Source organism: Chionomys nivalis, chromosome 1, assembly GCF_950005125.1.
Source record: "Chionomys nivalis chromosome 1, mChiNiv1.1, whole genome shotgun sequence".
Lineage (NCBI taxonomy): Eukaryota > Metazoa > Chordata > Mammalia > Rodentia > Cricetidae > Chionomys > Chionomys nivalis.
In genome coordinates, this window is record NC_080086.1 from 124820519 (window position 1) to 124839006 (window position 18488).

At 41.2% G+C, this 18488-nt stretch overlaps 1 protein-coding gene across 8 annotated transcripts in view; it reads left to right on the plus strand.

The window, feature by feature from the left end:
* Positions 1 to 18488, plus strand: part of Slc8a1 (solute carrier family 8 member A1) — a 369285-nt gene that overhangs the window by 339911 nt on the left and 10886 nt on the right. For all 8 annotated transcript variants that reach the window (XM_057762222.1, XM_057762248.1, XM_057762235.1 and 5 more), the window contains one exon: positions 547 to 822. In XM_057762222.1, coding sequence (XP_057618205.1) covers positions 547 to 822 — 276 coding nt within the window. The remainder of the gene's footprint in view (positions 1 to 546; positions 823 to 18488) is intronic.

Here is an 18488-nt window from a genome sequence, read left to right on the forward strand (position 1 = left end):
GTTTCAAAATGCCGATAGTACTAGTAGGCTAAGACAGGGTTGGAAATAATTAAGGGAGGTGAATCTAGAGTGGAAGAAAGGGCCCAGAGCTGCACTTGGGTGCCTTGACTGAATGCCACACCATAGAAGTCACACGACTATCAATCTTCAATTAGACTTTAAGCTCAAAGCGAAGAACCCTTGTAGAACTTTGTCCAAACTTCCAGGAAGGCTTCTCTCTCAGTTTTCCGTGTTGGCAAGACATCTTTTTCATTGTCCTGATGGCAAATCCCATTGGGAGGTAATGTGAGCATCATGGAGGGTGTATTGATTGTGTAAGTTTTTACCCCTGACCACCTAGCCACAGAGAAATGGTTTCGGAATACCACAACCAATAATTGTTTCATGATGACTGACTTTTAGAAAGCCCTCAGCTTCAGTGACCTCTGATGGCCTCCTGTCGCTCAGAGGAGCGTGACAATCATCTAGAAGGAGATGAAGGGAATGGAAGAAATCTCTAGAAGCTGGATCTTAATGAAATATGTTTTGCTTTATTTTCTTTTCTAGGGGAAGATGACGACGACGATGAATGTGGGGAGGAGAAGCTGCCCTCCTGTTTTGATTACGTGATGCACTTTCTCACAGTGTTCTGGAAGGTCCTGTTTGCCTTCGTTCCCCCTACAGAATACTGGAATGGCTGGGCCTGCTTCATCGTCTCCATCCTCATGATTGGCCTCCTGACAGCCTTCATCGGAGATCTGGCTTCCCACTTTGGCTGCACCATTGGCTTGAAAGACTCCGTGACTGCAGTTGTGTTTGTCGCTCTCGGAACCTCAGTGCCAGGTAAAGGATGATTTGTGGAACTCTCCAAAACTAAAAAGCATACACACATAAATACCTTTGAGTTCATTTCATGTTGGCCAGCTACTTTTGGGTATGGGGCATGACCTGGAGTGTGGATGATATACTCAGTGATACTCCTCTGGGAAAAAAAAAAAACAAAAAACAAAACTGGTTTTCCATTTTCCAGAAGTAATCAGTTCCAAATAACTTCTTGGATAGGGTTGGGGCTTTGTGTCACCTTCCCCTTCCTCAGTGCTGGAAATTTGTCTGGTTGGAATCTGTGCAGGTCTCTTGTGTGCTGACACAGTCTCCATGAGTTCTCATGTGTATCAGTCCTGTTCTGTCTGGAAGATCCTTTTCCTTGGCATCACCCACCACCTCTGGCTCTTATAATCTTTCTACCTTCTCTTCCACATAGATCCCTGAACCTTGAAAGGAAGGATTCGATCAATTTAGTGCTGAGTGTTCAAAAGTCTCTCACCCACTCACTTCACATTGTCCTGTCTTAAATCACTTTTTAAATCTCCATCTATGACAGGAAGCTTCTCTGAGAGGGCTGGAGCAATGCTCGGCTCTTTGGGTATAGGAATAAGACAATGTTGTGCTGCTGCTGTTGTTCTTCTTAGTTTCCTGATTGTGAGAAACTCCAGTCCTCTCTTCTCATATGCCAGGTTTTGCCCCTTCCTTCTCAAATTCCCCATCCTATTGACATAAGGCATGGGTCTTGAGACTGCCCTTTGATCATGGACTCAGTCACATGACAGACTAACTCAGAGTTCTAAGACCAGCCACCAGCCAAAAGAGAGAAGGGACCATAGCACTGCTGGCTTACCTGTGGCTTTGATAAACTTCAACCACACTCTATTCCATAAAAAAAAAAATGGACTACAGTAATTGACTCCTTATTAAAAGAATACATCAAAACCATTAGTTGTTGTAATGGTTTTTTGCTCTGTCAGAAATTCTTCCCATTGGGACACAGCCTTCTTTGCTGTAGTATGATGAAATCACCTATGATTTATTATAATATTAACTGTACATCATTCTCCCTAAATAAGATATTCACAGGAAGTTTCGGATTATATGTGTGTATGTCTATACACATACACACACACACACAAATATATACATGTATATTTGTTTGTGTGCATGTGTGTGCATATGGAATCTCCTTACCCCCAAAAGCTATGTAATTAAAGATGCTAAATGACTGTGCCATTTGACTGTATTCATCACATCGATTCTGGCATCTGTTTTATTGTATCCCAGACACCTAAAAGGGGGGAATGATGCTATTGTTTCTGGAACACAACACTTGATTACTACAAGTGGACAAAATTAAGACAAAAGTAAAATGAATGTTCTCCATGTCAATCTGCTCTTAGTCAGCACTGACTGTAGACCCAGCTGATGTCATGACACTTCTAAAGCTGAAGGGTTACTGCCTACTGTCTGATGAATTGCTTTCTATTTCTACCAAAGACTTTGATACTTAGACCCTGTGATGGCCATATCACAACTGAAAACTTCCCCATGCTATTCTTCTAGCCCTGGGGCAGGATTGAAGGCCCACATGCATCCTTGAAAATATCGTTTACCGTATTGTTCCAAATATATGGGGGAAAGTTTGTAACTTTGAATGGGCTTTTCTCTCATCACACTAGCAGGTGCCAAGAGCTCATTCCTGTGCTGGCAGGGCAGGGGAGGAGGTGAGCTACTCATAAGGGTCCTCACTCTTCCTAGTGCTTGAAAGCTACACCTGGCAGCAGAGCAAGGCCTCTTTTCAGTTTTTTTCTCTTTTTAGTAATTTTATTGAGCTCTACAGTTTTCTCTGCTCTCTCCCTTTATCTCCCCTCCCCGCCAATCCTCTCCCAAGGTCCCCATGTTCCCAATTTACTCAGGATATCTTGTCTTTTTCTACTTCCCATGGAGATCAGATCCATGTATATTTCTCTTAGGGTCCCCATTATTGTCTAGATTCTCTGGGATTGTGATTTGTAGGTTGGTTTTCTTTGCTTTATGTCTAAAAACCACTTAGTACATATGATATTTGTCTTTCTGGGTCTGGGTTACCTCACTCAATATGATGTTTTCTAGATCCATCCATTTGCCTGCAAATTTCAAGATGTCATTATTTTTTCTGCTGTGTAGTACTCCACTGTGTAAATGTACCACATTTTCCCTATCCATTCTTTGATTGGGGAGCATTTAGGTTGTTTCCACGTTCTGATTATGACAAATAAAGCTGCTATGAACATAGTTGAGCACATGTCCTTGTGGTATGATTGAGCATCCTTTAAGTATATATCCAAAAGTGATATTGCTGGATTTTGACGAAGATTGTTTCCTAATTTTCTGAGAAATCGCCACATTGATATCCAAAGGGGCTGTAACAGCTTGCACTCACACCAGAAATGAAGGAGTATTACCTTTAACCCACATCCTCTCCAACATAAGATGTCATCAATATTTTTTATCTTAACCATTCTTACAGGTGTAGGATGGAATCTCAGAGTTGTTTTGATTTGCATTCCTCTGATGGCTAAGGATGTTGAACATTTCCTTACGTGTCTTTCAGCCATTTTAGATTCCTCTATTGAGAATTCTCTGTTTAGATCTGTACTCTATTTTTTATTGAATTCTTTGTTCTTTTGATGACCAATTTTTTCAGTTCTTTGTATATTTTGGAGATCAGCCCTCTGTCTGATGTGGGGTTGGTGAAGATCTTTTCCCATTCTGTAGACTGCCGCTTTGTCTTGTTGACTGTGTTCTTTGCTTTACAGAAGCTTTTCAGTTTTAGGAGGTCCCATTTATTAATTGTTTCTCTCAGTGTCTGTGCTGCTGGGGTTCTATTTAGGAAGTGGTTTCTTGTGCCAATGCATTCAAGTGTACTTCTCACTTTCTCTTCTATGAAGTTCAGTGTGGTTGGCTTTATGTTGAGGTCTTTGATTCTTTTGGACTTGAGTTTTGTGCATGGCAATAGATATGAATCTATTTGCAATCTTATAAATGTTGACATCCAGTTATGCCAACACCCTTTGTTAAATATGCTTTCTTTTTTTCATTTTACATTTTTTGCTTCTTTGTCAAAAATCAGGTGTTCATAAGTATGTGGATTAATATCTGGGTCTTCGAATCAGTTCCATTGGTCTTCCTGCCTGTTTTTATGACGATACCAGGCTGTTTTCAGTACTGTAGCTCTAAGTGGAATTCGAAGTCAGTGATTGTGATGACTCCAGAAGTTCCTTTATTGTATAGGACTGTTTTGGCTATCCTGAGCCTTTTGCTTTTCCATATGAAGTTGAGTACCATTCTTTCAAGGTCTGTGAAGAATTTTGCTGGAATATTGATGACATTGCATTGAATCTGTAGATTGCTTTTGGTAAGATTGCCATTTTTACTATATAATTCTGCCTACCCAAGAGCATGGGAGATCTTTCTACTTTATGGTGTCTTCTTCAATTTCTTTCTTCAAAGATTTCAAGTTCTTGTCATACAGGTCTTCCACTATTTGGTTTGAGTTACTCCAAGATATTTTATGCTATTTGGGGGCTTTTGTAAAGGGTGATGTTTCTCTGATTTTTTTCTCAGCCCATTTATCATCTGTGTAAAGGAAGGCTACTGATTTTTTTTTAGTTAATCTTGTATCCTGCTACATTACTGAAAGTGTGTATGATACTAAAAGTGTTTGTAAGTTGTAGAAGTTCCGAGCAAGGCCCCTTTTCTAAGTCACTGTCCTAGATGAAGGAAGAAGCTTCCAGACAGACTCTTCTAATTTTGGACTGATGGAGTGAGCCACAGCTTGGTCTTCAGCCTTGTCCCTTCTCTTCTCATAATTCCCTGGGGACAGTTTCATGACATACACAGCATCTAGATACCAGTCTATATACCAGTCCTTGCCTGATAGCTATAGAGCAGCAGCCCCTGCATTCCCAAGCTGGGGTACATAGAGTTTACCTTCTCTTCTTCCATGGCCGATGGGTGATGTGTGATTTGCAGCTCCATTGCCATGTCTCAGCAGAAGTGACAATTTCAGCAGCCCATTGACTTTAGTCCTTCAGCCAAACCTGTTCTCTCCAGACTTGACCAGAAAAACAATATCATCATTTACCCAGGAGGCCTTGATTCCTATTTTTCCTTCATCTTCAGCTCCAAAATGCCTTCCATCTAATGTGTAACTAACAGGTTCACATAACTGCCACCCTTCCATCTTACGACTGTTCTTTATGTGGACCCTACATGTGTCTCCTGTTTCTCTGCTTCCACTGGAGATCTTCTGAAGAAGCAATCAGACAAAAGTTCTGCTTATGGTCTCCAGGTGGCTCCTTTTCTCACTCACGATCACCCTCAGAGACTTCAGTCTCCCTTGCAGATTTGCATCATCTGGCCATCCCATGACATTCCCCTCTGTCCTCTTTGCCCACTGTTCTTTGGGCTTACCGCCTGCTTCTGTTCTCCACAGCTGAATCAATTGCTTTCTCAGCGTTTTCCTGACTGCATAAAACAATCTCCCTCTTCATGTGCACAAAAGTGTCTGCTCATCTACAGTTGTGTGTAACCTTAAGTGGCACCTTCCAAGTGTCAAGCGGATTACACAATGTTTTGTATTTTCATAGTTTCTTTTCTGTACAGTTTTACTATTTCATAAAGCTCAAAGTCCTTTTTCTTTCATTAGGTTATTTGTTCTATCTCCTCTCTGTCTCTGTCTCTCTCTCTGAGTGCGCATGTGTGTGTGCGTGTGTGCGTGCACAACTTGTAGGAGTCTGTTTTCTCCTTTCATGATGTGAGTCCCAGGGATCGGTCTTAGGTCATCAATCTTGGTGGTTTCATTCACACATTTACCTACTAATGCATCGCACTGGCCTCTTGGTTTTGTTTTTGAATATTATTATTATCTCACTCTACCAACTGTAACCTTCACACAATTAAAAAAAAACCCAGTTATTTCTATTATGCCCTGATGATGTGTTTCAGTATCACACCACACACACACACATACACACACACGAATGGGCAAACCAGTCTTTTAGCCATTAACGTTAATGGACTCAATCAGACTCTTCCTAAAGTACTCTAGAGACTGCTAAGCATTTCTGATTATTGGGGAAGACGAATAAAGGTTATTTTCAAAGCCTGGATGGTTCCTGAGGAATAAGGCAGATCTGAGAAGGCCATTGCTGTACATAGAGTAAAGGGAAGCCGAAGGCACAGAGGACCTCAAAGGAGAAACATTTTTTCTCATCATACTTCTGTGTATCTTGGGAACTGTGTTGAACAAGACAACCTTTGCCTCTGCTTCTTCTATTCTCTTCTATGATTCTTGTTCCTAAGACCCAGAACTCAGGCAAGTACTTTTAAGTTTTTAGGTATACTGTGTTATCTCCCCTAGTCCAAAACTATCACACCCCACTGTTTCTGTGGGAAAGAAAGCTCAAGATTCAAGGAGCAAACATGAGAATAAGCACTTGGAAATCAGCCTGTTGAAAATGAAAGGCCTCCTCTGGTTGGGCCTTTATTTTCACTCACAGTAATTTTATGGGATAAATCCTGTCTGTGGGGCCAAGACCCTCTGCTTTGTACTCTGGATTGTAGATATAGGTTTTCCTTCACCTCTTCTTTACATTGGATTCAGATAGAAGAAATCATTCTTCTGATGTTACACAGAAACCTCTTAGGGATTGAGTAGTTACAAGTATTTTTGCTCCCTACCCCCAAAGTCTGGCCTTGGTCTTTCTGCATTGTATCAACTGGTCTGCACCTGATGCATGCCTGCTGCCCCTCGATCAACTGGTCTGTACCTGATGCTTGCCCGCCACCCCCTCTATCAACTGGTCCATACCTGATGCTTGCCCGCTGCCCCCTCGAGCTTGCTTTGCCAGCTGCTCACTCCAGACCAGAAAATTTTAAAGCCTGAGTATTCTAGGCTGCCTCTTGGCCTCTGGTACTGTAAGGTTTTCTGTATCCTTTGGTGTTCTGACTATTCCTTATCCTTTGAAATAAGTCATGTAGGAATTATCTCCCTTTGGAGGTTTTAAGACATGAAACACAAGTCTAGATGTTTTTTGAACTTTTTTTTCCAGTTTGTCTATAAAAAAATTTTCCAAATGAAAGCTCTTATTTTGGAAGGAGCTTATATCATTTTTGAATTATAGCACCCTCTGACTTTTTCTACTGACTGTCCACCCCACTATCTTTCTGCAGTAATTAGGTGTGCTAGGACTTCAGTTCAGGTCTCTGTCCTGTTATTCCCAGTGTGGTTCCAGGAGACTTCTTGGCTCTCTGTGCCTGAGTTCTCATGACTGAAAAGTGGGCATTAATACCACATGGCAGTTCAAATAGAGTTGACTGGAGGATTGGATAATACATTCTGAACCCTAACATATAAAACAGGAATTAATCATCTCAGAACTAATACCAAGATCAAATCTGAACAATATCAAAAGCATTGGAGGTCATCAGAAAATGATAATAATTGAAAAAAGTTATGAGCAGGAGAGGAGATTTTGCAGCTGATCACAAAGCTCCAAGCATGTGTTAGATGTGTGCACTATGCTCCCATTGCCTGTTATTTACATTTTTTAGTGATATCATGTTTCTCCCTTGCAAGTTCGGTTTGTGTATTTTGTCCCTTAGCTCCTGTTCCTTCAAAGTGAGCTTGTTCATTGTTTTCCTTCGTGCTAACAAACATACTGTCTTTGTGATGTTTGTACAACAAAAATTACTCATTAATTGTTTATATCTCAGTTTTTAATTTCCTGGCTTTGAATAGCTCTCAGAACTAACACATCCTATATTATATTTAAGTAGTAAGTATCTTATCACATTCCACATCATGTTGCTTTGTCTCTCAGTGGGCCTTAAAATAGCTTACATGTGGCAGAAGTCATATTACTATCTCCAGGAGCTGCAAATCTCAATGTCACCCTGGAAATGTATTAGGTACCATATCTACAGATGCAGACAGGAGTGATTCTTTCTAAAGTCAGCTCCACAAGAGAGTGGACACCAAGGCTTTCACTATTCACCAGGCTAAGAGAATAAATTATTTGTCTACACTTAAAGTTCAGATGGATGGAATTTCTGGATTTATAATACAGCTCTTGGCCATTTATTCTGCAATGCCATTTTGAACATATATTTAAAGTATTATATACACTCTTTCCCATATGCCTTACAATTTTCCTGGAGTTATTCATTTCTCTTTGCCTCAGTTTTGACATTTTCTACTTTTCAAACATGGCATCCTGGGGTTATATGCAAACCTTTGATCCCAGGCTGTTATTCCATTTGGAATACAAATCAGATAGTAGGCTTTAGGCTTCAAACAATTTCAGAAATTAGTAAAGACCTGCCTTTATAATCCTATACTCATTATTTTAAAAGTCAACATTTTAAAGCTTGGTTCACTGGCAACTTTTAGCATTATTCATCTCTGAAACAGCTAGCTATAAAGAAAATGCCGAGACCCTCCTCATCAGCACAGACACGTATGGCTAATGCGTGTGAGCAAGGAAATTTGTCATTGCAATGCAAGGTCAAGTTGCCCATTGTACACAGCTGTGTAGGTGTGGGTGGGCAGAGCCCAGAGAGGCTCGGGATGCTCTCCCAACAGACAAGAAACCATTCTAAATCAGCAGCCATCTGAGCACCATAGAGATGAGCAGGGAGTCATATTGGCTCAGTTCCCTCTTGCAATGCATTCAAAAAGCCTTGTTGTTTTTGATACTGAGCTCACAGACAGGTTGATGGTTCACAGACTTAGGTTTCTGAAAGATTGCTCACCCTTCTCCCAGTCTAAAGATCAAGATGTAAAGAGAAGAAATAAGAGAACATGAGCTGTCGAGCGTGGATCAGAGTGCAAACCATCCCTCCCTCTTCCACTCTTGTGCATGAAGCACCATGGAGGCACATTGTCTAATTTCTGTACGCCTTGCTTTCTTGGCCTGACTCCCACAAAAATTAATAATGATAACCTCTCTAGAATGAGGACATGATTCAGCAATCTATGTACGTGTCTGGGAAAGATGAAGGTGAGGATTAGGATAGCTGCAATTCCCGCATTCAGAATGTGGAGACAAGAGATTCCTGGAGAAGGCGGGCCAGCTAGACTAGACTAATCAGCAATCTCGGGGTTCAATGAGAGACCCTGATTCAATGAATAAGATAGAGAGTTACTGAGGAAGACTTCTGATGTCAACCTTAGGCCTCCATATGCTTGTGTGTGTACACATGTGAATCCACATACGTGTAAACACACACACACACATATGAAGATATCCACCAGGGGAACAACTAAAAATATCTCTCACAGAACTAGTGTGAGATTCACCTGCCTTTAAAGTACCTGACACCAGGCAAAGCAGACCCAAAGAAAAATGTTCTATTTCTTTTATTCTAATTTAATTTGCTGGTTAAAAAGTTTAGTCCTCCTGGGGTATTTTGCCCTAAACCTGTCAAAATATGGATAACTATACAAATCATAGGTCTCTCCTGATATAGTATGCTGGGGTTTTGGTGAGTGGACAGCCCTTCTGCCTTTTTTCCTGTAATTTTGAGCCTTGGGACACGGATCCCTCAAGTTAGACACCCACCATATTCAAGGAGAGCCACTCTGCAGTGTGTGTGCGTATCTAGTAAGATGATAAACATTTCCTATCATCCCAAATGTTCTGCCCACAGCCTACATTCCCCAGTGCCTATGGTGTCGGCTCCTCCAAAAGGCTGCCTCCAGGCAGGAATGTTTAGTCTCCTGATACTCTAACTTTAGACAGGCAGTTTCTTTACTACCAAGAAAGGTCAGAACTGCTAAAATGGGACATTCAGACCTACAGTCAGGCTGGAGGCAAGGCCACCCAGAGACAGTGCCAAAGAAGCTGCCCCGGGCAGCATTAGTCACCCTCAGTCGCTTTCCTAGAGCCCCTATCTTAACCCGCGGCAGGCAGGAGCCATCTGGAGGGTAAGTGCCAGCACAGTCGCCCACAGTTAGGTGATGTAACTGGAGCTAAAGGAAACTTACAAGAACAAAGGAAGGTTGGATACAGGTTTCATAAGAATTGTTCTGTTACCAACACCACAGCTGCCTTTTGCTCTGGAGTAAAACACGCCACAAGAGAGACAGTGAAAAGAACTCAAAACACTTGTAAGAACCTGGGAGACTCATTTTAAAACACTTGCAGCTTTTATTCTTTCTTCTCAGGCAAAGAGTCTATATTACATGTTTTTTCAAGAGAACTTTCAAGTTTTCTGTTAGCAGTTCCTTAACTTATTTTTCGCAATTCTGAAAAAAAAAAAAATATCTGCAAAACTATCGAACACAAGGCTGGGTCGTGACCAAGAAGACAGCAATGTTGTCAGCTGTCAGGAGGCAGTTCAGGGAGCAGAGATACTCCACATACGTCGTGCCCAACCTGAAGCCTTGCAGAGGCTTTGGATTAAAGCCCCAATCGCACACCAGCCAATTTCACTCAGCCTCATTAGAATCACAGGGTAAGAGTGAGGAGCTAAAAATATTCGAGTCTATCTTATCTGAGACTTAACACACTCTCTGCCAGTCAAAGCCAGGACGCCGGTAGAAATCAGATGGTATGTGTGTGTGCACACAGATCCATGGATACATGTCTTCTAGTGCTTGAGATACCATTGTTAATGCTTATGTGTTGCGAGTGATGTAAATCTCTACCTCTTTTTATCTTGGGTGCGTGTCACAAGAAGCAAGCATCATGTAGATTAAAGACATCAGTCCCTTTGGCGCCACAAAGTTCAACAAGCTTGCAGGCCATTGACAAAGGACAAAGAATAGTGCTCTGGTTGATTTTCCTTTCTTTGTTTTGATATTTGAAGATGAGATAATGAAAAATCTCAAAGATCACTTCTCTGTGCTTTTCAATTCAGGCCCATCTTACAATTTGCACACTTCTCTGAGGCACTACTTACAAGCCATATAATTCACACATTTGAAGAATGGTGGCTGTTCAGTGCAGTCACTGGGTTATGCTGTCATCACCCTGATCCTGTTCTATGGTGTTGAATAACCCCCATGAGATCCCTCACGGTTTTCAGATAATCGTGATTTCATTCTTCAGCCTTAAGCAATCCCTCACACAGTTTCTGACTCTATAGTTCCGTCTTTTGTGAGTTACCAGTTAAAAAATTTCATTATAAAAATGTGGGTCCTCCATTTTATTGCAATCATATTTCCTCTTATAATACAGAAGGGCAGAAGTTACTATAAACTTTTAAAGATTTTTAAAATTCTTTTCACAAGACATCTTGCAACTCTGTGTGGGGTTTGTCTGATGGCTTTGTGCCTTTGTAGATTTGAACGCCTTAAAAACAACCCCAAATACTTCCAAACACCTTCTCCCCCAAAATACTATTAATTCACACATTATTGTTTACTAGGAGAAAAACTTACACAGTGATACTTAGAATCAACACTGAGAATCTTAGATAATTCCCCCTTGTTTAACTTTATAAAATTGTAAATGTCTTTGACCATTTCAATTGTTGATCATAAGACAGTTTCAAGGAGCCCAGTGTCATTGATTTAGCTTTTCACTCTCCTCATGGCTCCAAGGTGCCATCCTTTTTGTCCTCTGATCAATACAAATCCATCCCAACCATTAGGGAGAGAATACAGAAACCAGTACCCATTCATCAGGAAGCATTGGCATTTTGCCCTGCACAAAGAATTCTCTGCTACTGCCAAACACACAAGAAGAAACATTAGGCTATAGGCAGATGTGACTTTATTACTGTGTCATGGGCACAGTGTGAGCAGCAGAAGGAATTTAGGCTCACTGGTATTTTTAGAAAGAGGGAAAATACAATGCTCACTGAATTTGAAAGGTAAATCTTATATGTGGATATAAAAGAATGTTGGTATGTCTGGAATAATGCATGGCATAAATGCCATGGTGCTTGGCATTTATGTGCAATGCCAGCTGGATACCATCTTGGTTCCCTAGCACACTGACCCTCCATTCTGCCTCTTCTTGGGAATGAAGCATAAGCTTGGTATTACTTATTTTTATATACTATGCTTCATTCTAAAAACTAAATCCACAAATTGCCTTACATGATGTAGACATCTTTTCCACCACAAGATCCCAAGATCCCAAAGATGCTTAAATTGGTCAGTGACCATATTCGATGACCTTTATTAAGCTCAGCAAATGTAAATCCTATATGCCATGCACAAAAAGAAGATGGCTGAGTTGGGCTCTATTATTTGCAATCAGAAAATTGCATTATGCTTGTTTTCTTTTTTTTTCTTTGCTCTGGAGCCCAGGGAGGCTCTGGGACATGGTTTCTCATAGATTGCAAGCTGTTATTAGGTTATCATAGTAAAATGTCATGGGCTGAGACAAACAGCAAGACTCTTTACAGTTCCAAACAAAAATGAACTGCAATAGGGTCTGCAACCAGGCTCAGCAGAGGACTAATCACAGCCTGCCATTCCTGAGCTGTATTTACAAAATAACAAAAAAGAAAAAAACCACAGATGTACAAAATGGTCATGAAAATGTCCTTCTTGCTGAGGCTACAGATGGCTAAAAGTGACAAAGAGAGCCCCAAAGGTAGCTTGTCTGTCAAGTGGGAGTCTGAGGGTAAGGCTACTTGGCTATGAGTGGACAGTTGCCATGGGGCTGCTCTTGAAGTCCTTGGAGGTGCGACCTGCCCAGAGGTCTGTGCTGCTGGAGTCCTGCATTCAGGCACTAGAAAGAAACTGAAGAGGGAGAAATTGCTATCAGTACATTTTCTAAAATCGAATATTGTCCTGAGTCTATGGTGGCTTTTTAGCGATAAGAAATAAGCATAAAAAACTGTAAGATTGCCTGACGAGGCCGATAAATAACTGGGAAACCTAAAACTATCTGTGAGATAACGTGGTGCTGTTCCATGAAGTAACTCAAATTGTCGTTCTTCAGTCATAAAGGCATCGGAAAAGAGGAGGGTGCCAGTTCTCAAAGACATTCAAAGAAAGGAGTAGTGTATAATCAGGGAGTGGCTTCAGGCCACTCAGCACCCCTTCCCCTCATTCATTCTAGAAATAACCTCACAAGGACCCGCTAAGCACTAGGCACAGTTTCGCAAGGGAGCAGTGGAGGGATGCAGGGAACTCTGTGGAACTGGTGCTCCATTTCTAGGCAAGGCACTTAGGAATTTAGATGGAAACTGTTGAGAAGAAAATAAAGCAAACTATGATGTCGTAGAATAGCCTTTATGTGGAGGCGGGGCAGCATTTGAATAGAGCAGGGTAACTGCTTAGACCACTAATGGTTGACAACTGACACTTAAGCCTGTAGCCTTCCCCCGCAGACTTACACAGACAAATCTAGTCTTCAAAACTATGGAAACGGATTGCATTTCCTGAGCTTCCTGTTTCACATAATGCCTTTGATCATTTAGAGTTCGTCTTCTCTCTCTGGCAGCTACCACCTCCTTTCACTTATACCACAGCTGCTCTCCCCAGGGCCCCGGATTTCGCTCCCTAACCTCCCTGCTTCCCTTCATTCTAAATATTCTAGGCTAGTTCTGGCTTTGAAAATATCCAAAAACATGATCCCACCAAGGCATGAGTTATTAATGATGGTTTCCTGAGGGTAGAATATTTTAAATTAATACACACACGGCAAAATGTTTTAATGTCAGCTACAATAGTGTGGTTTTCATTGACTAGAAAGTAATTTTGTGTAACTTAATCACTTTAATACTCAAACAAGCTCCGGAAGTTAGGTAATAGAGAGGGGTATCAGTGCCAAACATGGGCCATGACCTAGCAAAGTGATGAAAAGATATTGTTTTCTCCCTGGGGGTGGGGTGATGTGGAGCTAAGGGTAACTCTCCAACCCCCCTCATAATTGTTGGAAAAAAGGAAGCAAAATCACGTAGCAGCTGTACAAGTGTTCTGAAGCTGGCATGCAACTGTAAAACTAGAAGATGTTTGCCAGGAGGCACTAAGTATCTAGGGCTGTTGTTCTGGGTGAGTAGGAAAAAGACAGGTGGGTTCAGCTTCCAGGGTATCCTGGGCATCCTGTGTAGCATTTGTAGTAGTAATTATATATCTAGAAAGATCCCAAGAATAAAGGCTAAAGGATGTGGGCATTGTGTTTCTTTTTCAAATATCCCAAAGGCACAGATCTCTTAGCAAGCCTATAAAAAGTATTTGTCAGGTCAAGTGACAAGACAGAGCAATTCTGTGCAGTGCAATTAACAGGACATAATGTTGGTCAATGAAATACAAGGTATCTCTAACACAAAGTACAAAATGAAGACATGAGGAAAGTGGTCACAAGGAATCAGAGACACAGAGGCAGCTTCTGTTCTCTGTTGGTGATGTTTCTTTAAAGGTCATGCTCCTCGGCTGGGCATGGTGTTCTGAACCTTTAACCCCAGTACTTGAGAAGCAGAGATAAGCAGACCTCTGGGAATGGACCGGCAGCCTGGGCTACATAACTAGTTTCGAACCAGCCTGAGCTATATTGTAAGACATTCCCTCTTTCAAAAAAAGAAAGAATGAATACTTTTGAAAGGAAAGGGAAAAAATATGCTCTTCTTTGTAACTTGTCCTATCCTGGACACATCCTTGAACCTAGGCTCCAAGCTAAGCCCTGATGATCAGGATGCTCTGGTTTGGTCTCTTATGCAACCGCTCCTCATCCTCCACACCCTCCATTCTGTATACTGTATGTATGATACTTTTCGTTAGCCTGAATTAACTCTGACAATTGACACAGGCGAAAGGACCAGAAAAAAATTCTTAAACCAACTCTCATTTCTGCCTAGATAAACTGTATCATGTATAAACCTATTTTTATGTGTTTTTATTATGAGCCTTTTAATAACACAAATAGCAATACATGTCCTTTGTAAATAAGACAGAAAATAGTAATAAGCTGTGAAAAATACAGTCTCACTACCAATTAACAATCTGTTAGCTTTCAATTTTAAATTTCTATAATGTTTAAAGAAATTGCACAAAATATGCATACAAGCATATCTGACTTATTGATCCTCACTTTTTTTATTTTTTTACACTTTTATAGTCTGTTTATTTTTTTAATTTATTTATTAAAAATTTCCACCTCCTCCCTTCCTTCCATTTCCCTCCCACTCCTTCCACTCCCTCTCCCCCTCCCTCTCCAATCCTAAGAGCAGTCAGGGTTTCCTTCCCTGTGGGCAGTCCAAGGTCCTCCCCCCTCCATCCAGGTCTAGGAAGGTGAGCATCCAAATAGACTAGTCTCCCACAAGGCCAATCCATGCAGTAGAATCAAAACTCAGTGCCATTGTCCTTGGCTTCTCCGTCAGCCCTCATTGTCAGCCACATTCAGAGAGACCAGTTTGATCACATGCTCCATCAGTCCCAGTCCAGCTGGCCTTGGTGAGCTCCCATTAGATCAGTCCCATTGTCTCAGTGGTGGGTGCACCCCTCATGATCCTGACTTCCTTGCTTATGTTCTCCATCCTTCTGCTCCTCATTGGGACCTTGGGAGGGGAGCTCAGTCCAGTGTTCCAATGTGGGTCTCTGTCTCAATCTCTATCCATTGCCGGATGAAGGTTCTATGGTGATATGCAAGATATTCATCAGTGTGGCTATAGGATAGGGCCATTTCAGGCTCCCTCTCCTCAGCTGCCCACGGAACTAGTTGGGGAAATCCCCTTGGACACCTGGGAACCCCTCTAGAGTCAAGACTCTAGCCAACCCTAAAATGGCTCCCTTTGTTAGGATAACTTCTTCCCTGCTCCCATACCTACCCGTCCTCCAACTCATTTATCCCATTCCCCAAAGCTCTCCCCAGTCCTCCCTTTCTCACTTCTCTCCCCCCACCTCCCCTTCCCAGTAATCCATCCAAACCCCCCTGCTCCCAACTTTTGCCCGATGATCTTGTCAACTTCCAATATCCAGGAGAATAAATATATGTTTTTCTTTGGGTTCACCTTCTTATTTTCTTCTCTAGGATCACAAACTATAGGCTCAATGTCCTTTGTTTATGGCTAGAATCCGCTTATGAGTGAGTACCTACCATATTCCTCTTTTGGGGTCTGGGTTATCTCACTCAGGATAGTGTTTTCTATTTCCATCCATTTGCATGCAAAGTTCAAGATATCATTGGTTTTTACTGCTGAGTAGAACTCTAAAGTATATATGTGCCACACCTTCTTTATCCATTCTTCTATTGAGGGGCACCTAGGTTGTTTCCAGGTTCTGGCTATTACAAATAGTTCTTCTGTGAACATAGTTGAACAAATGCTTTTGTAGTATGATTGGGCATTTCTTGGATATATTCCCAAGAGTGGAATTGCTGGGTCCTGAGGTAGGTTGACTCCAGGTTTCCTGAGAAACCTCCACACTGATTTCCAAAGTGGTTGCACAAGTTTGCATTCCCACCAACAATGGATGAGTGTTCCCCTTACTCCACAACCTCTCCAGCATAGGCTATCATTGGTGTTTTTGATTTTAGCCATTCTCACTGGTGTAAGATGGTATCTCAAAGTTGTTTTGATTTGCATTTCCCTGATCACTAAGGAGGTTGAGCATGACCTTAAGTGTCTTTTGGCCAATTGAAGTTCTTTTGAGAATTCTCTGTTCAGTTCAGTACCCCATTTTTAATTGGGTTAATTAGAGTTTTAATGTCTAGTTTCTTGAGTTCTTTATATATTTTGGAGATGAGACCTTTGTCTGATGTGGGATTGGTGAAGATCTTCTCCCATTCAGTAGCTTGCCTTTTTGTCTTAATGACAGTGTCCTTTGCATTACAGAAGCTTCTCAGTTTATTCATTGTTGCTCTTATAGTCTGTGCTACTGGAGTTATACGTAGGAATTGGTCTTCTGTACCCATGTGTTGCAAATTACTTCCCACTTTCTCTTCTATCAGGTTCAGCATGATCAGATTTATATTGAGGTCTTTAATCCATTTGGACTTGAGTTTTGTTCATGGTGATAGATATGGATCTATTTTCATTCTTCTACATTTGAAATCCAGTTATGCCAGCACCATTTGTTGAAGATGTTTTCTTTTTTCCATTGTATACTTTTAGAAGCGGAAAGTGGGTTTCTATATTACAAACTACCTGGCATGAGGAGATGACAATAGTGCTCCTAGTTGATGGAGCTTCAAATTTCTTTTTCTCTTCTCAAAATCATCCAAATGCTGCTGAATTAATTCAAACTGAATTTATACTCTCATAGACTCTGTATTATTCAGTTTTATTATAAAAGTAATAGAATCATACTTCCAATGTAGACTTATCAGAACCCTGGTGCTATTTTAAAAATAAGCTTACCCATGATTGTTTTGGAGTCTTGTAGAGAGAGAGACAACATAATTGTAATCCGAGAAAAGCCAGAAATCGAGGACTGAACAATGATTTCCATGTCAGTTACTAATCTCTGTTAATATTCTAGAACACGGGGCCTTCCATGAGAGCAGCTTCCTTTTTTTTGTTTTGTTTTTGTTTTTGGTATTCATTTATTTATTTATTAAAGATTTCTGCCTCTTCCCCAACACTGCCTCCCATTTCCCTCCCCCTCCCCCAATCAAGTCTCCCTCCCTCATCAGCCCGAAGAACAGTCAGGGTTCCCTGCCCTGTGGGAAGTCCAAGGACCTCCCACTTCCTTCCAGGTCTAGTAAGGTGAGCATCCAAACTGCCTAGGCTCCCACAAAGCCAGTATGTGCAGTAGGATCAAAACCCAGTGCCATTGTTCTTGACTTCTCAGCAGTCCTCTTTGTCCGCTATGTTCAGCGCATGAGCAGCTTCCTTTTATCCTGTTTCTAGACCTCTTCAATATAGTATTTTGCTTAAGAAGCTAAGCTGGCACTTCCACAGAAAATTATTTTATTCATTTTTCTTTCACATGTACAGCCTATGCAGCACTGTGCAGTTATAGCTGATAGCAAATGAGCAAAGGTTCTAGGTGTTTTCTTTGAACTCTTTGCCCGCTTTCAGTTTTATGAAATGCCAACAGTCTAGTCTTCTTAGTGGCCCCAAAAACCAACGATGAAGAAATCTGGCCTCCAGCTAAAGCCCTATGTAATGGCTTTTATTTTTGGTCCAGCCAGTCAGTTCCCAAATAATGACATGAAGACTTTTTATCAATTATGAAAGTTTGGCCTATAGCTTAGGCTTATTCCTAACTAGCTCATATAACTTAACCAATATTTATTAATCTGTGTATGTGCTGCTGTATAGTTTGTGGCTGTTACCTCTCTTTCTGTATGCCTTGCTTGTTTTGTGTCTCTTGGCATCTCTCATATACCTCTCTCAGTTTTTGGCCTACCTGGGAGACTGTATGTCTCACATCCACACCAGCTCCTTATCCAGAATTTTTCATAGATTTTTCAGAACCTCTGTTTAAATATTTAAGTCCTGCCTTGGGGGACAGATATAGAATATTCTTTTATTGTTTTTTTAATAAAAAATGATGAAGAGTAGGATATGAGGGCAAAGCCTGATAGATCCACAGAGCAACAGAAAACCCATCAGCATCTGCTACTCTCTCTGCTTCCCTACTCTAAAAGACCCACCTATCTCCTCTAGGCCCTCCTCATTCCTCTGATATGTCCAACTATCTCTGTGAGTCAGCCAGAGAACTCTGTGCTTCACTCTGGCGAGTTGAATGTAGATCCTGCCCATTGACGGTCTCAGAGTAACAGCACAAGCAA